At 35.7% G+C, this 15989-nt stretch overlaps 2 protein-coding genes and 1 long non-coding RNA gene across 23 annotated transcripts in view; 2 read left to right on the forward strand and 1 right to left on the reverse strand.

Annotated features, from left to right (window-relative positions):
- LOC147840401 (uncharacterized) overlaps positions 1-15989 on the forward strand; it is a 615523-nt gene that overhangs the window by 431485 nt on the left and 168049 nt on the right. The window lies entirely within an intron of this gene.
- The window catches only part of dpy19l1l (dpy-19-like 1, like (H. sapiens)), a 754017-nt gene that overhangs the window by 11120 nt on the left and 726908 nt on the right, over positions 1-15989 (forward strand). The window contains exons 16-23 of one of the 8 annotated variants that reach the window (XR_015510286.1): positions 157-227; positions 559-583; positions 2193-2312; positions 2418-2592; positions 2748-2847; positions 4296-4421; positions 4502-7152; positions 7721-8772. Coding sequence is in view for 2 of the 8 variants with exons in the window: in XM_087285311.1 (XP_087141437.1) it covers positions 157-227; positions 559-583; positions 2193-2312; positions 2418-2592; positions 2748-2847; positions 4296-4421; positions 4502-4673 (789 nt within the window). In the remaining 6 variants the exon portion in view is untranslated. 8 annotated transcript variants of the gene reach the window in all.
- Positions 13166-15989, reverse strand: part of slc4a7 (solute carrier family 4 member 7) — a 77184-nt gene continuing 74360 nt past the window's right edge. For all 14 annotated transcript variants that reach the window (XM_087287678.1, XM_087287676.1, XM_087287677.1 and 11 more), the window contains one exon: positions 13166-13925. In XM_087287678.1, coding sequence (XP_087143804.1) covers positions 13841-13925 — 85 coding nt within the window. In that variant the 3' untranslated portion in view covers positions 13166-13840. The remainder of the gene's footprint in view (positions 13926-15989) is intronic.

The following is a 15989-nucleotide window of genomic DNA, read 5'->3' on the forward strand; positions in this document are numbered from 1 at the left end:
TCCTGTTTCTGGTGCCCTGGTTTTATCTATTTGCCTCCATAGTCAATGTTTACAGTTTTCTGTCATTTTGGATAATCTGTTTATTGAAAGGCCACTAAGTAATCTACATATTAAAGTTCTCTTTGTATGCTTCCTCCTTTTGCTTCCTGAGTACAGACCATACAGGACGTCATCGTGTTCCTCAGAAATGAGAAGCAAGAAAAGTCAGAGGATGATGAAACGGAGCAGTGAGTATGTTTTGTTCGGGCTGATCTGCAGCACTTTATTGCCGTGATCAGGACAGATTGGTGGAATCTGTGACAAAAGGAAAAATGTCAATATACTTTTTGTATTCTGTCTATATAGTATATAATTTGTCATATTATGTTTTGGGGGCAGTTTTGTTCTCCTAAGCTGCATTTATTTACTTAAAAATACATTACAAATTGTAACATTTAGAAATATTATTGCTTATATTTGTAAGACCCCTAAACATTGGTATTGTATATCATGTTTCCATTAGACAGTTTGTTTAGATTATTAAGCCTACTGTCTAAACTTTGCCCTTCATTTTTTCAGGTCCCATCTTTTGGCGAAGGGAGTGGTAAGAGTAACTTTTCATGATTTCAACTAAAATGATAATATTTGAATTAAAATGAGTCTATCTATGACCGTGTTTCAATTGTGTGACTATATCTGAATATTTTAACAACTGATGGTTGGGTTTAGAGTTGGGGAATGGGTAGAGGTTAATAACTATGATGGTTGGGTTTAGGTTTAGGGAAGGTCTAGATTCCTGCAGAATTCAGTTGCTACCCATATCAAACACACCTAAGCCAATTAATTAGGACCTGGACACCATGTGATAATTACAGGCAGGTGTGTTTGATATGGGTGACAACTGAAATCTGCAGGACGGTGGCTCTCCAGGAACAGGGTTGGCCACCCCTGCTCTAGATTCTAACAATGATGATGTTTGGGTTTAGGGTTGTGGTAGGTATAGATGTTAGTAACTGATGGTGACCAACACTGAGAGATCTACCTTCCTGCAGATTTCAGTTGCAACCTATAACAAACACACCTGTCTAATTAAATCAAGTGCTGTTCATGTCCTAAGTCATTGGTCACCAAACTTGTTCCTGGAGGGCTGGTGTCCTGCAGATTTTAGCTCCAACCCTAATCAAACACACCTGAACAAGCTAATCAAGGTCTTACTAGGTATACTTGAATCATCCAGGCAGATGTGTTGAGGCAAGTTGGAGCTAAACCCTGCAGGGACACCGGCCCTCCAGGACAGAGATTGGTGACCCCTGTCCTAAGTAATTAGTTCAGGTGTGTTTGATCAGGGTTGGAGATGAACTCTGCTGGAAGGTAGATCTCCAGGTACAGGGTTGAGCACTACTGATGTACAGCGCTATCTTACCAACATCATAGTTTTGACATGGGTCTCCATAACTTCAAGTTACGCCAATAACGTACTACAAGTTACGCCACTTCATGTTACACCTTTGTCCTGCAGTCTGTAGACAGACCCCACTCCAAAAAAGGGAGCAATATTTTTAGAAATGTTTATATTCATTCCAGACAACACTTTACCAATGTCTTAAATCATTATCTGTGGAATAACCCTGCATTTTAACAAATAAAAACAGAAGTTGTCACTTTCTGAAGAAAAATTTTAAATTTCTACACAAACTCACAGCTCAGACCTGAAGAAATTCAGAAATTTTAGGACGTCACTTGCAGTGGTAGGAAACCTATGGCCTGTGAGCCGCATGTAGCTCTTTGACCAAAAATGTGTGGCTCTCCAGTAATCTCCCTTCAAAAATATTTTACAGTTTAAAAAATTTGAATCGTCACTAGAAATCAGTTTCCTATTGAATATACAATTACAATTCCCTTTTAATTGTAACTCTTTATTTTTGAATAAGAACTGAATATCTTAATAAATTAACTTGAATCACAACACCAATAAAGAGCAAACAGCTTTTGTAAATTCAAACAACATTTATATGTAGTGATGATGGTGAAAAGAAAAAAAATCTACAAATTGTCTTTTCTTCATTTATGGACTGCTCAGCATGTACATTTACATACCCCAATGGCTCTAAAAATCAGAAATGGCTTTTTGCTGAAAGAGTTCCCGACTACTTATATAATGTATAAGTTGTGACTGATGTAGTTGATATTTAGAGGTTGTCTTGTTTTTGCAGCTGGTTTACCACAGTCTGCAGCTGGTGGCGTTTGCAGTGTTGGCTGTGCTCATCATGAGACTGAAGCTCTTCCTCACTCCTCACATGTGCATCATGTCCTGCTTGATCTGCTCCAGACAGGTCAGTCCACCATAGTCTGAGTATATTCAGAATGGAAAAAGGCTGATTTTTGCCTAGAGCTTGTAAATGCTAATCCTAATAAAGCCTTTGGCTCTTGATCTGCAGCTGTTTGGCTGGATTGGTGAGAAGCTCAAACTCCAGATGACTGTAGTGGGAATATTGTGCATCATGGCAGCGCAAGGAGTGGTGAATCTGCAGAGTCAATGGAGCATCATTGGAGAATTCAGCAACTACCCTCAAGAAGAGCTCCTGGAGTGGATCAAGGACAGCACCAGCCCTAGTAAGAAACTACCGATTTTTACATTTACTTTCTTTGCAAACTTAGTGCTGGAATCAGACAGCATGATGGTTTTTTCATTAAATGGATGAAAAGATTTCATGCCAACTTCATTCTGACAAGTGTGTGACTGTTGTATTCATTTGATCTCCCTGTAGCTGCTGTGTTTGCTGGCGCGATGCCCACTATGGCGAGTGTGAAACTGTCCACAGGGAGAGCAATAGTGAATCACCCACACTATGAAGATGCAGGATTGAGGTAGACATCATGTAACTCACATTTATAGTTTTGGGGTAGTTAAATACCAAAAAATGAAAACAATAATCAACATCAAAGGCACAGTACATCATTTTCACCACTAGAGGGAGCGTATTCATAACAAACAAACCCTGAAGGAATTAATGATCAGGGACATGGCATAACATTGGTGGAGCTTTTATTATGCCACAGTCCACCGCATCCTGTTCTTCCATTCATTCAGTGCTGTTTTATATATTTATTCACTGACTTCAAGAGGATCACATGCTTATGATGGACACAGCTGGTCAAGCATTAGCCAATTCATGATTCACCAATCAGACAATTCCTAAGTCACTATAAGTATCCTAAGTTCCATAGCAAAGCCATTTTAATTTTGAAGAATCCCCCCTTCCACCTCCTCCTCCTTTTTTGCTAGATGGGTGGCACGGTGGCCCAGCGGCTAGCATTGTTGCCTCACAGCAAGAACGTCACTGGTTCAAGTTCTAACCAAGCCAGCTAACGTTTCTGTGTGGAGTTTACACGTTCTCTCCATGCTCACGTGGGTTTCCCCCGGGTCCCCCGTCCTCATACCGTCCAAAAACATGCAACTTAAGTTAATTGACTAATCCAAATCAGCACCATAGACATGCTCATTGTTAGTAGTTATATCTTAAGAGCAATCACTATCTGTTCATTAGCTACTACGGCTGGGGAGTTCCGAGATCAACCTAAGCTCAAACTTCTGTCTCGCCCTCCAACGGGAGGGAGCCCTGGGCTCGAGGATCTTATGAGCTCAGGGCTCTCTCCCGGGACAGCATGCTAAACAAGCTTTATAATCTATCATCAACTAAGTGTGAACTCTTGAAATACATTTTAAGCTGACAACATATATTTTTTAATAAAACACACAACATATTAACACTAGACATACCAGAATTTTATAGTTACTACAAAAGGGCTCACTCTGACCATACTCATATAAGACATCATATTTTCACACCCCATTCACATTCAAAGCTTACATTGTAATATTAAAATTTAAATGTCTGTTGTATCTGTTGTCATATTTAATTTAGTCATCACCTTAAAAATACAATATTTTTGGTAATACAGCCTATAAATGGCTATTGTAGACTACCCGCGAATTTCACAATTGTTCACAAGTAGTGAAGAAGGCTTTTTCACGGCATTGAAAATGCTCTTTTGAAAGACACATTTGAAGTAAAGTTATTTTTTTGCCATCAGAAGGGAATATTTTTGTTAGCAGGAAGTTGCCAGGCAACAGAGGCTTGGATCTTTAAAGTCACAGGGGAAATTAGCAGGCAATGAAATCTATGTGTGGTCAATTTGATGGCTATGGTAGATAAAGGTAGAAATACACATAGCTCTTTTGTGTAAATAGCTCTTGTTGCATAGCATTGCATAGCTCTTGTTGTCATTGTAAAGTGTTTAATATCATTTGTCAGAGCGAGAACAAAGATGGTGTACGCCATGTACAGTCGAAAGCCTGCTGAAGAAGTTAAGCGAAACTTAATAAAGCTGCAGGCCGACTATTTCATCTTGGAGGACTCGTGGTGCACCAGACGCTCCAAGTAAACACCTCACACTTTCAGATTTTACTACCGACTTTGATCATTTCTTCAGTTTAAAAAATGTATTTCTTTATTTCCAGGCCAGGCTGCAGTATGCCTGAGATCTGGGACGTGGAGGATGCAGAAAACGCTGGAAAAGTGCCGCTCTGCACACTCATGTCAAGGGATTCTCGTCCTCACTTCTCCACAGTCTTTCACAACAACATTTACAAAGTGCTTCGAGTTCCCAAAACAGCGAGAGACGTGAGATAACAGCAGTTTGCCTCCGCTTTTCTTTATAGGTACACAACGCCGAGTATTTTTGTAAAGGTCAGTTGTGTTTTCCTGGTGTCTGTTTTGTTTTGATGAGCTGTATGTGACGTTTAATCTGATCAGTATTGAATCACACGTTCTTTTCTGTATTTATATTATCGGGATGACTGTGACCAAAGTTTTTATTTTTTGATCCATCTGTGGTGCTGCTGTTTGGTCCAGAGTAGCGTTTACGAAGTCATTTCCCTTTTTGACCATTTTGTTTTTAGTTTAGTTTATTTGTCTACAGGGTCAATGCACATTTATAAACATTACTGTAAAATGTGCCAGAATTAGCCAAGATTGGCTATTTTTATCTGTAAGTATTAAATATTTTATTCAAACACAAAAAGTCATCTGGAAAGTATTCACAGCGCTTCACTTCTTTAATATTTTTTATGTTACAGCCTTATTCCAAAATGGATTAAATTCATTTATTTCCACAAAATTCTACACACAATAGCCCATAATGACAATGTGAGAAAAAGAGTTTTTGAATTTGTTGCGAATTTATAAAAAATAAAAAAGCTGTAAAATCACATGTACAGCAGTATTTACAGCATTTGCTCAATACTTTGTTGATGCACCTTTGGCAGCGATTACAGCCTCAAGTGTTTTTGAATATGATGCCACAAGCTTGGCACACCTGTCTTTGAGGATTTTTGCCCATTCCTCTTTGCAGTACCACTCAAGCTCTATCACGTTGGATGGGAAGAAACGGTATACAGCCATTTTCAGATCTCTCTAGAAATATTCAATAGGATTTATGTCTGGGCTCTGGCTGGGCCACTCAAGGATATTCACTGAGTTGTTGTGAAGCCGCTCCACTGATATTTTGGTGGTGTGCTTTGGGTCATTGTCCTGCTGGAAAATGGACCGTCACCCCAGTCTGAGGTCAAGAGCACTCTGAAGCAGGTTTTCATTCAGGATGTCTCTGTACATTGCTGCATTCATCTTTCCCTTTATCCTGACTAGTCTTCCAGTTCATGCTGAAAAACATCCCCACAGCATGATGCTGCCACCCCCATGCCTCACTGTAGGGATGGTATTAGCCTGGTGATGAGTGGTGCCTGGTTGTTTCTCAAATTGAATTCTTTGAAGTGAATGCCAGGCGTTACGTTTAGTCTCATCAGACCAGAGAATTTAGTTTCTTTTGGTCTGAGAGTCCTTCAGATGCCTTTTGGCAAATTCCAGGCGGGGAGTGGCTTCCGTCTGGCCACTCTACCATACAGGCCTGATTAATGGATTGCTGCACAGATGGTTGTTCTTCTGTAAAGTTCTCTCTCCAGAGAAGAAGCTCAAACAGAGTGACCGGGTTATTGATCACTTCCCTGACTAAGACCCTTCTCACATAATCACTCAGCTTAGATGTCTGGCCAGCTCTAGGAAGAGTCCTGGTGGTTCCAAACATCTTCCGCTTAAGGATGATGGAGGCCACTGTGCTCATTGAAACTTTCAGAGCAGTAGAAATTTTCTGTAACCTTCCCCAGCCTTGTGCCTCGAGACAATTCTGTGTTAGAGGTCAACTGGCAATTCCTTTGTCTTCATGCTTGGTTTGTGCTTTGACATGCACTGCCAACCCTGGACCTTATATAGACAGGTGTATGCCTTTTCAAATCATGTTTAATCAACTGAATTTACCACAGGTGAACTCCAATTAAGCTGCTGAAACATCTCAAGAATGATCAGTGGAAACAGAATGTGCCTGAGCTCAGTTTAGAGCTTGACGGCAAAGGCTGTGAATACTTCTGTACATGTGATTTTTCAGGTTTTTTATTTTTAATAAATTTGCAACAATTTCAAAAACTCTTTTTTTCACATTGTCATTATGGGGTATTGTGTGTAGAATTTTGAGGAAATAAATGAAATTAATCCATTTTGGAATAAGGCTGTAACATAATAAAATGTGGAAAAAGTGAAGCGCTATGAATACTTTCCAGATGCACTGTAGGATTTACAATCTGTGAAGATTTTGTTAAAAAATGCTAATAATAACAATAAAAAAGACCTTGTAAAGAAATGCAAGTTTTTTGGACTCAAAATCGTTACCAAAGTGACCTACAAAAAAGATATATATGTATAGATCGAGGCAGGATTCTGATATTCTTGTATTTTTTTTTTTAATTTAGCAACTCTCTTTTATTAGTCGTTTGTTGTAAATATTTTTTTACTTTATTTTTTTGGTGGAAATCCTGCTCAGTGTTACAGTATGTATTAGAGCTAGTGGTGTAACGGATCACAACTCTTACTGTTCGGATCACATTATGGTGATGGACCGGACCATTTTTTGCATCAGCCAAAAAGACGAGACAAATGTCTTTTGCTTTCCATTTATTACAAAAACAGCACTGCAAGACACTTGGTTTTAACAAACAGAACTGAGAACATAAAATTAAGAAATAATCAGCTGAATAAAAGAAATCGTAAAATATTCAGTAGTGTGAAAAACTCACTGTTGCTGATGATAAATGTAGAAATCTGAAGCCGCCTTTCCACTGCACACGACAAGCGTCAGACCGGAAGTCATTCATTTGTAATGCAGAGTAGTCTGGGAGCTGCGTGGAGATCTGATTATCTCCGTATGCAGAAAATTCGAATCTTGATTTGATCTGTGGATACGTTGAAATATTTAAATTACTACAACTAGACCGGATGAGACCAGATGTGATGTATTCCAGTGTTGTCTGTGCACATAAGATGAGAAATAGGAGTTTATTTTTATTTTTTTTCGGGTTTTTTTTATCACAAAAAAGTTTATATTAAAAACATTTTTATTTATAAATGAGTAATAAAAATAATGTTTTATTTTGTCTCCTTGTTCCCTCCAAAAAAATTTAAGCGCTCTGAGTCTCCAGTATTCGTTAATTCAACAATGGTAAACACACGGACTGAAGGTTGTAGCTTGCTGCACTCCATTAATCTTTCCTGTGGTGCGCAACAACTGAAAATTCAGTGTGACTGCCACAAGAGGGCGTATTCCAATATTCCAGTCTAAATGTCGTGTGCAGTGGAAAGGTTATAATATGTACCTATATTTATTCATAGTCTAATTTTCAAAAAATGATTCAGTTATTCAGTCATAAAATGTCATGTTTCATTATTAGATGGCTGGTTATATTAAAATATATTAAATAATGTAATTTGCTGCCTACAACTTTCATTCTTGAGCGTTGTTAAATGCATATGACGGTGGTTTTTAATCTAGCATAAACATCAGTGATTATATCTAAACTGTATCGCAGTACTTCTGTGTTATTTGACTCTTTGTAGACTAAAGACTGAATCTTTCTTGATTTTTGCGTTTTTCAAACAGATTTGAATGCAGCAATTTGAAGGATTAATAAACATATGCAAATCACCATCATACAGTAAATAGTTAATGTTGTGTGGGTGTTGAGATCCTGATATTTCAATGAATAATCTTGCAGTTTACACCGAATGCATCAATGCAGGCTAAACAAGTAGTGACAAAACACCTTTAATAACCTAAGAAACCCACCACAACTACTTCCGCCATCATTATATTTTACAGGAAAGTCTAAATGCTTTCATATATGTGATTTGAATGATGCGAGAGGCAACCTCTGTGCAATAGTTTTAAATTTAGGATTAGTCTACCAGTAAAAAAATGTATTAATCTGCGGGTCATGTGTGTTCCATACCATGGGTTGTGATCCGTAGGAATCACAGATCAAATGTGATCCATTACATCCGTAATTATAGAGGTTGTGAAATGGTATCTTTCTGTTATTGTCGTACTCATTATCAGTGTTCAGATTTTTGCTAGTGTTGTGCACTCTCTTCTGCAAGTTTCAGAAAATGGCAGCCAATGTTTTTATCTCATGATGTCATTGATGATAATAATAGTAGGACTGAAATCACTGCCAGAGTTGAATTAAAGGTATCGATCTGTAGCATGTGTTCTGTTGTAATAAAAAGTGTCCTTTACATTTCATCTGTCATACAAGTGAACTTTTCAACCATTGCTCTATTCCGTTGTTCTCTTTATGTGAAAAAGGCACATTTTGTATTTCACCAATTAAATGTTTTATTTTAATTATTTATTGTGTGTTTTATTTTTGAGAAATTGTGCATTAGTGCTTTCACATGCCTACATTTAATAAAGGGACTGAGCCGAAAAGAAAATGAATGAATGAAACATGAAATCTTTACGAGGGAGTTATTAAATCATTAAATTAAAATAAAAAAAAACAAAATTAAGTTATATAATATAAAAAAAAAAATTACACTTGCCATTAAAGTACTGAACCTACACTTAACATTAGATACATTATACATGCGTATACATAAACACGTTGGATATAATCTTGACTACTTTTTATCGTGTAATTTTGACAATGGCTTAACTCAAAATTATGTCAAAACATAATTTACATCATAATTTGCATGCATTCCTATATATATATCTTATGTTGAAATTATAAAACGTTACAATTGACAACTCGAAATTATGATTTATGTCGAAGCTGAGATAAATTGTTTCAATTGTGGCTTGAAAAATCAAAATTATGACTTGAAATTATGAGATGATAAAATTCAAATTGACAAATCGAAATTATGACGATGAAATTATGAGATAAACATTACAATGATGATAAGTCATAGTTTTAAGTTAGACCATTGTCATACTTTCAAATGATCAAATTTGTAACTTTCAATTTTTGAGTCCAATTGTAAGATAAAAAGTCAAAATGATGAGGTCATTAAGTCATAATTTAGATCTCGTATTTGTGACAATTTTTAGTGATTCATAATTTTGATTTATTATGTAATTTTAACAAGTCATAATTTCGAGTTAAGTCATAATTGCAACTTTAAATCATGTTGAAATTATGATATAAAATGTTACAATCATGACTCGTCATAGTTTCGAGTTAAATCAGTCATACTTTCAAATTATTATTTGCAATATTATTTCATCACACACCAAAGTTTCAAGTCAAATTATAGGATAAGTCAAAATTATGAGAAGCCATTATTAAATCGCAATTTAGAGTTTGTCATCAAGCCCATAATTTCGACTTAATCTCGTAATTTTGACATAATTATTTTTAGTCAAGACATAATTTTGATTCCTCTTTGAAATCATGACTTGAGTTGAAATTATAATTGTTATAATTTTGACTTTTTAGTCTCGCAATTTTAGATTAGTAAGTGTGTTTTCACACAGTAGGTCATCTTTTTTTTTTCTTACCAAGCAGAAATGGGCTTAATCAGACTTTACCAAGTCTTACATACTGTATCAACAAGGTCTTTTTACATTTAAGCGTATAGCTTCATGTTCAGCACAGCCTGGGTAACCGCTCTCTATATGAATACATTTCATCACGTGCCCATAGCAATACAAACAGTTACAGTTTCCCACCAAATCCATTCCATCTACTAATGATGAGTATAAACATCATAAAAGCGTTTTGCATGCAGTAATGTCTTGTTAATATTGCTAATTCAGCATTATACAAAAAGAAATAAAAACCAAACAGTAAATAAAAGACAACAGAGATGATTGATTAGCTTTATTTCTTTAATAAACAATTTTATCAACATTACAAAAGACAGCTTTTGCTCTTTCTCTTTATATCTGACGTAGCACAAATCTCCTACAGTACATTTTCTTAAATGTTGATTTGGCCAGCTCATGGGGGGAAAAACGGAGCAGAAACAGTTCATGTACACGGTGCAGACTGAAGCTCAACGGCAGAAATACTTGTCCAGAGTCCAAAAACGAGAGCTATGAAGGAAGATACTGACCACGTGTGTTTTCAGTATTACTCCCTCCCGCAGACTTCTACATGAACTGATCACATTTAAACAAGTGGCTGTTTTCCGCCTTCACATACAGTAGTCAGAGGTATTTGATTATTTGATTGTGGGATTTGTGAAAGCTGTGTGAGCGTGCGGGTTGTTTTACGAAGATCAAAACTTTACTTGGCAACTCCTAAAAACATATATATATAAATATACACGTACATAAAAAAATTATAAAATAAAATAAACGACAATTGCTTTGTTGGAGTATCATAAATATTACAAAAAAGGCCTTCCACATCTGTAGCATTTAAAAAGATCAAGGGGCAGCGTAGATTATTAATCATTATTTTTAGTCCAGTGTAAAATGAAAAGATTTCTCATTAGATGGAAAGCACGTGGAGTAGTGTGCAAAAAAGGGGGGTTTCCTGAGACTAGATTAAATAAGATGTTGTCAGGCCTAAAGCCGCAATGGCGAGCCTATCTAAAGTGCACATTAACACCAGTAACAGAAGAGGGAAGAAATGACAGGCCAACAACACTGCAGAAATGCTTCTGCCTCGATCAATGACTGTTAATAAATTAGTTGATTAATGCAAAGACAAAATCACAAGTACTAACAATATAAAATACTACTTCATAACACTAAAAATGAACAATGTAAACACATGAAACAAATTGGGGAGGGGGCTGATATTGATAAAGGGGTAGTTCCCCCAAAAATGATGAAATTTTCTGTTCATTTTCTGATTCTCAGAACATCGGAGATACAGATTGTTTTTCTCTCTCTCAGTAGAGCATTAAAGATTTGTATGGAAGCCCGTTCCTGCCACTGAATTATATATAAAAATGTATAAAAAATTATAAAGTCAAAATTCCTAGTCATAAAGTCAGAATTGAGAGTTATCAAGTCAGGATTGCAGGTTATTAAGTAAGAATTGCGAGTTATGTCAGAATTCGAATTCCGAGTTTAAAAGATCGCAATTCTGACTTAATATATATATATATATATATATAATCTTACATTTTATTTATTCATTTATTTTATTCAGTGGTATGAAAAGGCTTCCATAGATTTGCAATAAACTGCTTTATTAATCACCACAGTTTCAAAGTCTACTGACAAAAAAAAATAAAATAAAAAGATTCATAAGACATCCACCCGCTTCGAATCTTATCTTTTAATTGAATGGGCATTATCAGCTGATAGATATGGGCTTATAGGGGCCTTCTGCGCATACTGCACAGAAAAAATGATGTCTGCAAAATTGTTGCAAACAATTTATATGTTGAATTTAAACAAACAAATTAAATTTAGTAATGTTCAACTTAATTTGTTTACTTAAACTCAGCACAAATAAATTATTTACACTTACCTTAACAAAAATTAGGTAAATACAAGGAATCATCTTTGATATATATATTTTTTAGGTAACCATGCTATTAACGTTCATCCACATGGTTAATCAGCTATACTGTACTAATAAGAAGACTCTGTCCTGGAGGGTCGGTGTCCTGCATGCTTTTGCTGCAACACTAATCAAACACACCTGAACATGCTAATCAGTGTCTTGAAGATGACTAGAAATCTATATGCAGGTGTGTGTGATTAGAGTTGGAGCTAAACTGTGCAGGACGCCGGCCCTCAAGGACCGAGTTTGCCAGCCCCTGGGTTAAGTCATAATTTGCAACTTTTATCTCAATTTCAAGTCATAATTGAAACGTTTTATCTCATAATATTAACACAAGTCATAATTTCAACATGAGATAAAAGTTACAGTTATGATTTAACGTCAAATTATCACTTTAATTATGTTGAAATGTTTTTATTTATGTTGAAATTACAAGTCATATTTGTAACTTTTTTTGTCATAATCTTGAATTAACTTTTATCCCATGTTGAAATGATGAGATAAAAAGTTACAATACAAATACAACACAAAAGTTATCTCAATTTCAACAGATCATAATTTCGAGTTGTCCAAATTGTAACTATCTCATAAGTTCAAAATGTCAATTTCAAGACATAATTGTAACGTTTTATCTCATAATATTAACATATGTCATCATTTCAACGAGGTAAAAGTTACAATCATGACTACTTGAAATGATGACTAATGTTGAAATTATAAGTCGTATTTGTAACATTCTATCTCATAATTTCAACAAGTCCTAATTTTGAGTTAAGTCATAATTGGAAGTCAGATCTGTTTTTACATTACTGTGATGATTGGGTTTAGGGTTGAGGTAGGGGTACACATTAATAAAATATTATTAATGGTAAATTTAATAAATAATATGAATAATTCTCAGCTGCAGCCGGATGTGATCTATAGTCGTTTAACCATGTGGAAGTATGATAACAGCCTTCTGAGCCAAACAGTATACGCAGAAGGCCCCTACTGACACATATCTATCAGCTGATAATGCCCGTTCAATCAAGTGATAACATTCGAATCAGCAGAGACATCAAGAGCAACAGGCGTTACTTTGTTTTGTCTGCATGTTGTTTTTTTTATCTCAAAATATTAGAAGCATTTAGTAAATCGCCATATTTCATCTAACATCAGCTCTACTGAAGAAAAAGAAAATCATCTCTATCTCAGACTGCTTGAAGGAGAGTAAATGAACAGCAGATTGCATTTGAGTGAACTAACTTTTAGACAATTCACAGCAAGCTTGAATTTTTCTGACCTCAATTTATTTGCAGGAATCGATTCAACAGACGTCCATTTGTTCTCATTCTGATCTCATATATTATAATTACATAAATCATCAATAATCTTTTAGACCATCAATTTATTATTTGTTTTTTTAAAGTTAAAAAAAGGACATTAATTATATTTTTGTACATTCAATTATATTTCTGACGTGACATTTTAAAGTGTGCTTTTTACACATTTCTTTCTTTCTTGTCATAACATTTGACGTTTTTCTAATTTGTGCATTTACATATTTTAAAAAAATCAGCACTCTGCAACAAACAACATGTCTAAATGTACTGAAAAAGAACATCTAAAGTGATGATTTGATAACCGGTACCGTTATAAACAGTGTTTGCGTGTAAAACTAACTCTAAAAGACTTTGTCTTCAAATCTATGTTGAGAAAATTAAATAAGAAAATAAAAATAAACAGTCCGGGTGGCTCACAGCACCCTATACCTCTCAAATCATGGTGCGCTTTTCATATTAAAAACAAACTTGTAGAAAATAAAAAGAGCTTGTTGGTTGTGGTTTAAAAGAGAAACTGGGATAAATACACCTGGAAGTCATTTGGCTTCTCTACCTTTGGCTTGACTCACAGATGAGCAGCAGCAGAGCTCAGACTAGAGGATTCTGGGAAGGACCACAGTGAGTCTCATAGAGATGTCTCTGTATCCACACGCTTGTCCTCTTCATCCTCGTCTTCCACACGGATCTTAATGCAGGCCGTCTTCTCCTCACTGTAAAACAAAGGACAGCTGAAGGCCAGATTCACTCACAGCTTTTCAAGTCTGCCTTTTTCTAAAAGGTATTAGCAACATTTAATGACATCACACATCAGAAATGTGCATAAGCAGATCCAGCACACCCATTTCACAAGCATCATAAACACCAGGAGACAACTGCATCGAAACGACACGTAAAAAGCTTAAATGTTTTGGGGTTTTTTATGCAATACAGTATTCCCTCGCTATAGTGCGGTTCACCTGATTCAAGTGTTGCTGATTTTTTTGGTGCAATCTGACATGTTTTTTTAACAGCACATTACGTTCTGCATCCTGATTGACTGTAGACCACTGTCAATAAATCTCCTCTGTGTCTCCTGTACAGTATAGAATGCGTTCAGCTTGCCAGATTAAAATCTTCGATTGCTAGCAGTGTGAGTTTCAATAAGAATGCAAAAGGATTGTAATTGTCTGCCGCAAAACCATCGTAAAGGGGGTCGCACACCAGATGTGCTGCGCCACACACCGCAATGCATTTTAGAATTGTAAACAAAGGTTTAGGTCAAGGTACACACACCGGCGCTGCAAGTCAGCAGTGCCCAGCTACGACTCGGAACACAGTTCATATTTCTGCCGTGCCACAGAGCGCCATCTGAATAATTTCATTTTAAATAACATGCAAATGTGGGTGTCCGGCGTGTGTTACTTCCAACTGTCATGTGCGTGGTGCATCCGGAGTACAACCCCTTTAAGGATGGAGTCTGCTTCAGCTTTGTGGATCAGTGACTGCAGGAGAAAGAACAATACGCAAGATGCCAACATTATCCACACAAAAGCTATAAAGCTTTCTGAACCTTTTGCAGAAAGCGATGGATGTTATTTTTCATCAAAAGTTTGAAATCTGAGAGTGTTTAAACGAGAGAAAAGTGTGAAAATGTTAATGCCTGTCTGGGAAAAGTGTATAAAGTGTGTAGTGAGGGGTTTTACAGCCTTAAAACATCTATAATAATTGTCAAAAATAAAGCTGACTACTTTGCAGATTTCCACTATTGGGAGTTATTTTTAGAATGTAACTCCTGTGAATAAAAATAAAAACACAATGATTAAAATGACTACTGTAGGAGATGTTGAAATCCTAATTCTTAGTTTTTGTCTCTATGCATTTGCCAGCATTCATTTGATCCAAAATGCAGCGAAAACTAATACTGCAAATATTTTTGAATTCAAAATATCTGTTTTCTATTTTTAATTGACTTTAAAATATACTGTAATTTATCTCAGTGATGCAATATTGAATGATCAGCATCATTACTACAGTCTTCAGCGTCACCTGAGCATCATAAATCATTCTAATGTGCTTACAGATGCGCTGATAACATTTATAACAAAAACTTATATACAATTCAGATATGGATATTGGGCCATTGTAGGCATGGGACGATTTGTTCAAGGTATACCGCGGTTTGGAAAAGTCAAGGTTTTAAAACCGTCAAAATGTTCTGCTAAATTGTTCCTAAGGTATGATTAAGAATTTTTATTTACATTTTTTTTTCAGGACAACAGTATCTCCAGAAAAAGATGCCGTTTTAAATTGTAAAAAAAAAATAAAAAATCTGTGTTTTGAAACAAAGACAGCAGAAGCAGAATTATTCATTTCAATTATTCAGTCTGACATGTTTACTGCTCCAAATATATTTGAAATGTTTCTAAAATTATAAAATATATTGTGTACAAAGGGAAAAAAAGGTTTTGTTTACCCAGACATTTAAAAAATAGATTTTAGAGCAGTAATCACAATACCGTGATATTTATATCCAAGGTTATACTGTCAGAATCTTGAAGGGGCTCATGCCTAGTCCATTGCCTACAGTACTAACATTTTCCACTTTTATATTAGTAATTTTATATTACTGAATATTAGTTTGTCCAACATTTCAAGAGATGCACATTTTAATCAGTCTTCATTCTTTAAAGGTAATATTTGCTATTCAATTTTTAATTTTTACCAACAGTAACTTTTAATTGACATATCATAAAACAGTCCCCAACCCCCAGGCCGCTATCGGTCTGTGGATCAAT

This window comes from Danio rerio, chromosome 16 (genome assembly GCF_052040795.2).
Source record: "Danio rerio strain M-AB ecotype USA chromosome 16, GRCz13ab, whole genome shotgun sequence".
Lineage (NCBI taxonomy): Eukaryota > Metazoa > Chordata > Actinopteri > Cypriniformes > Danionidae > Danio > Danio rerio.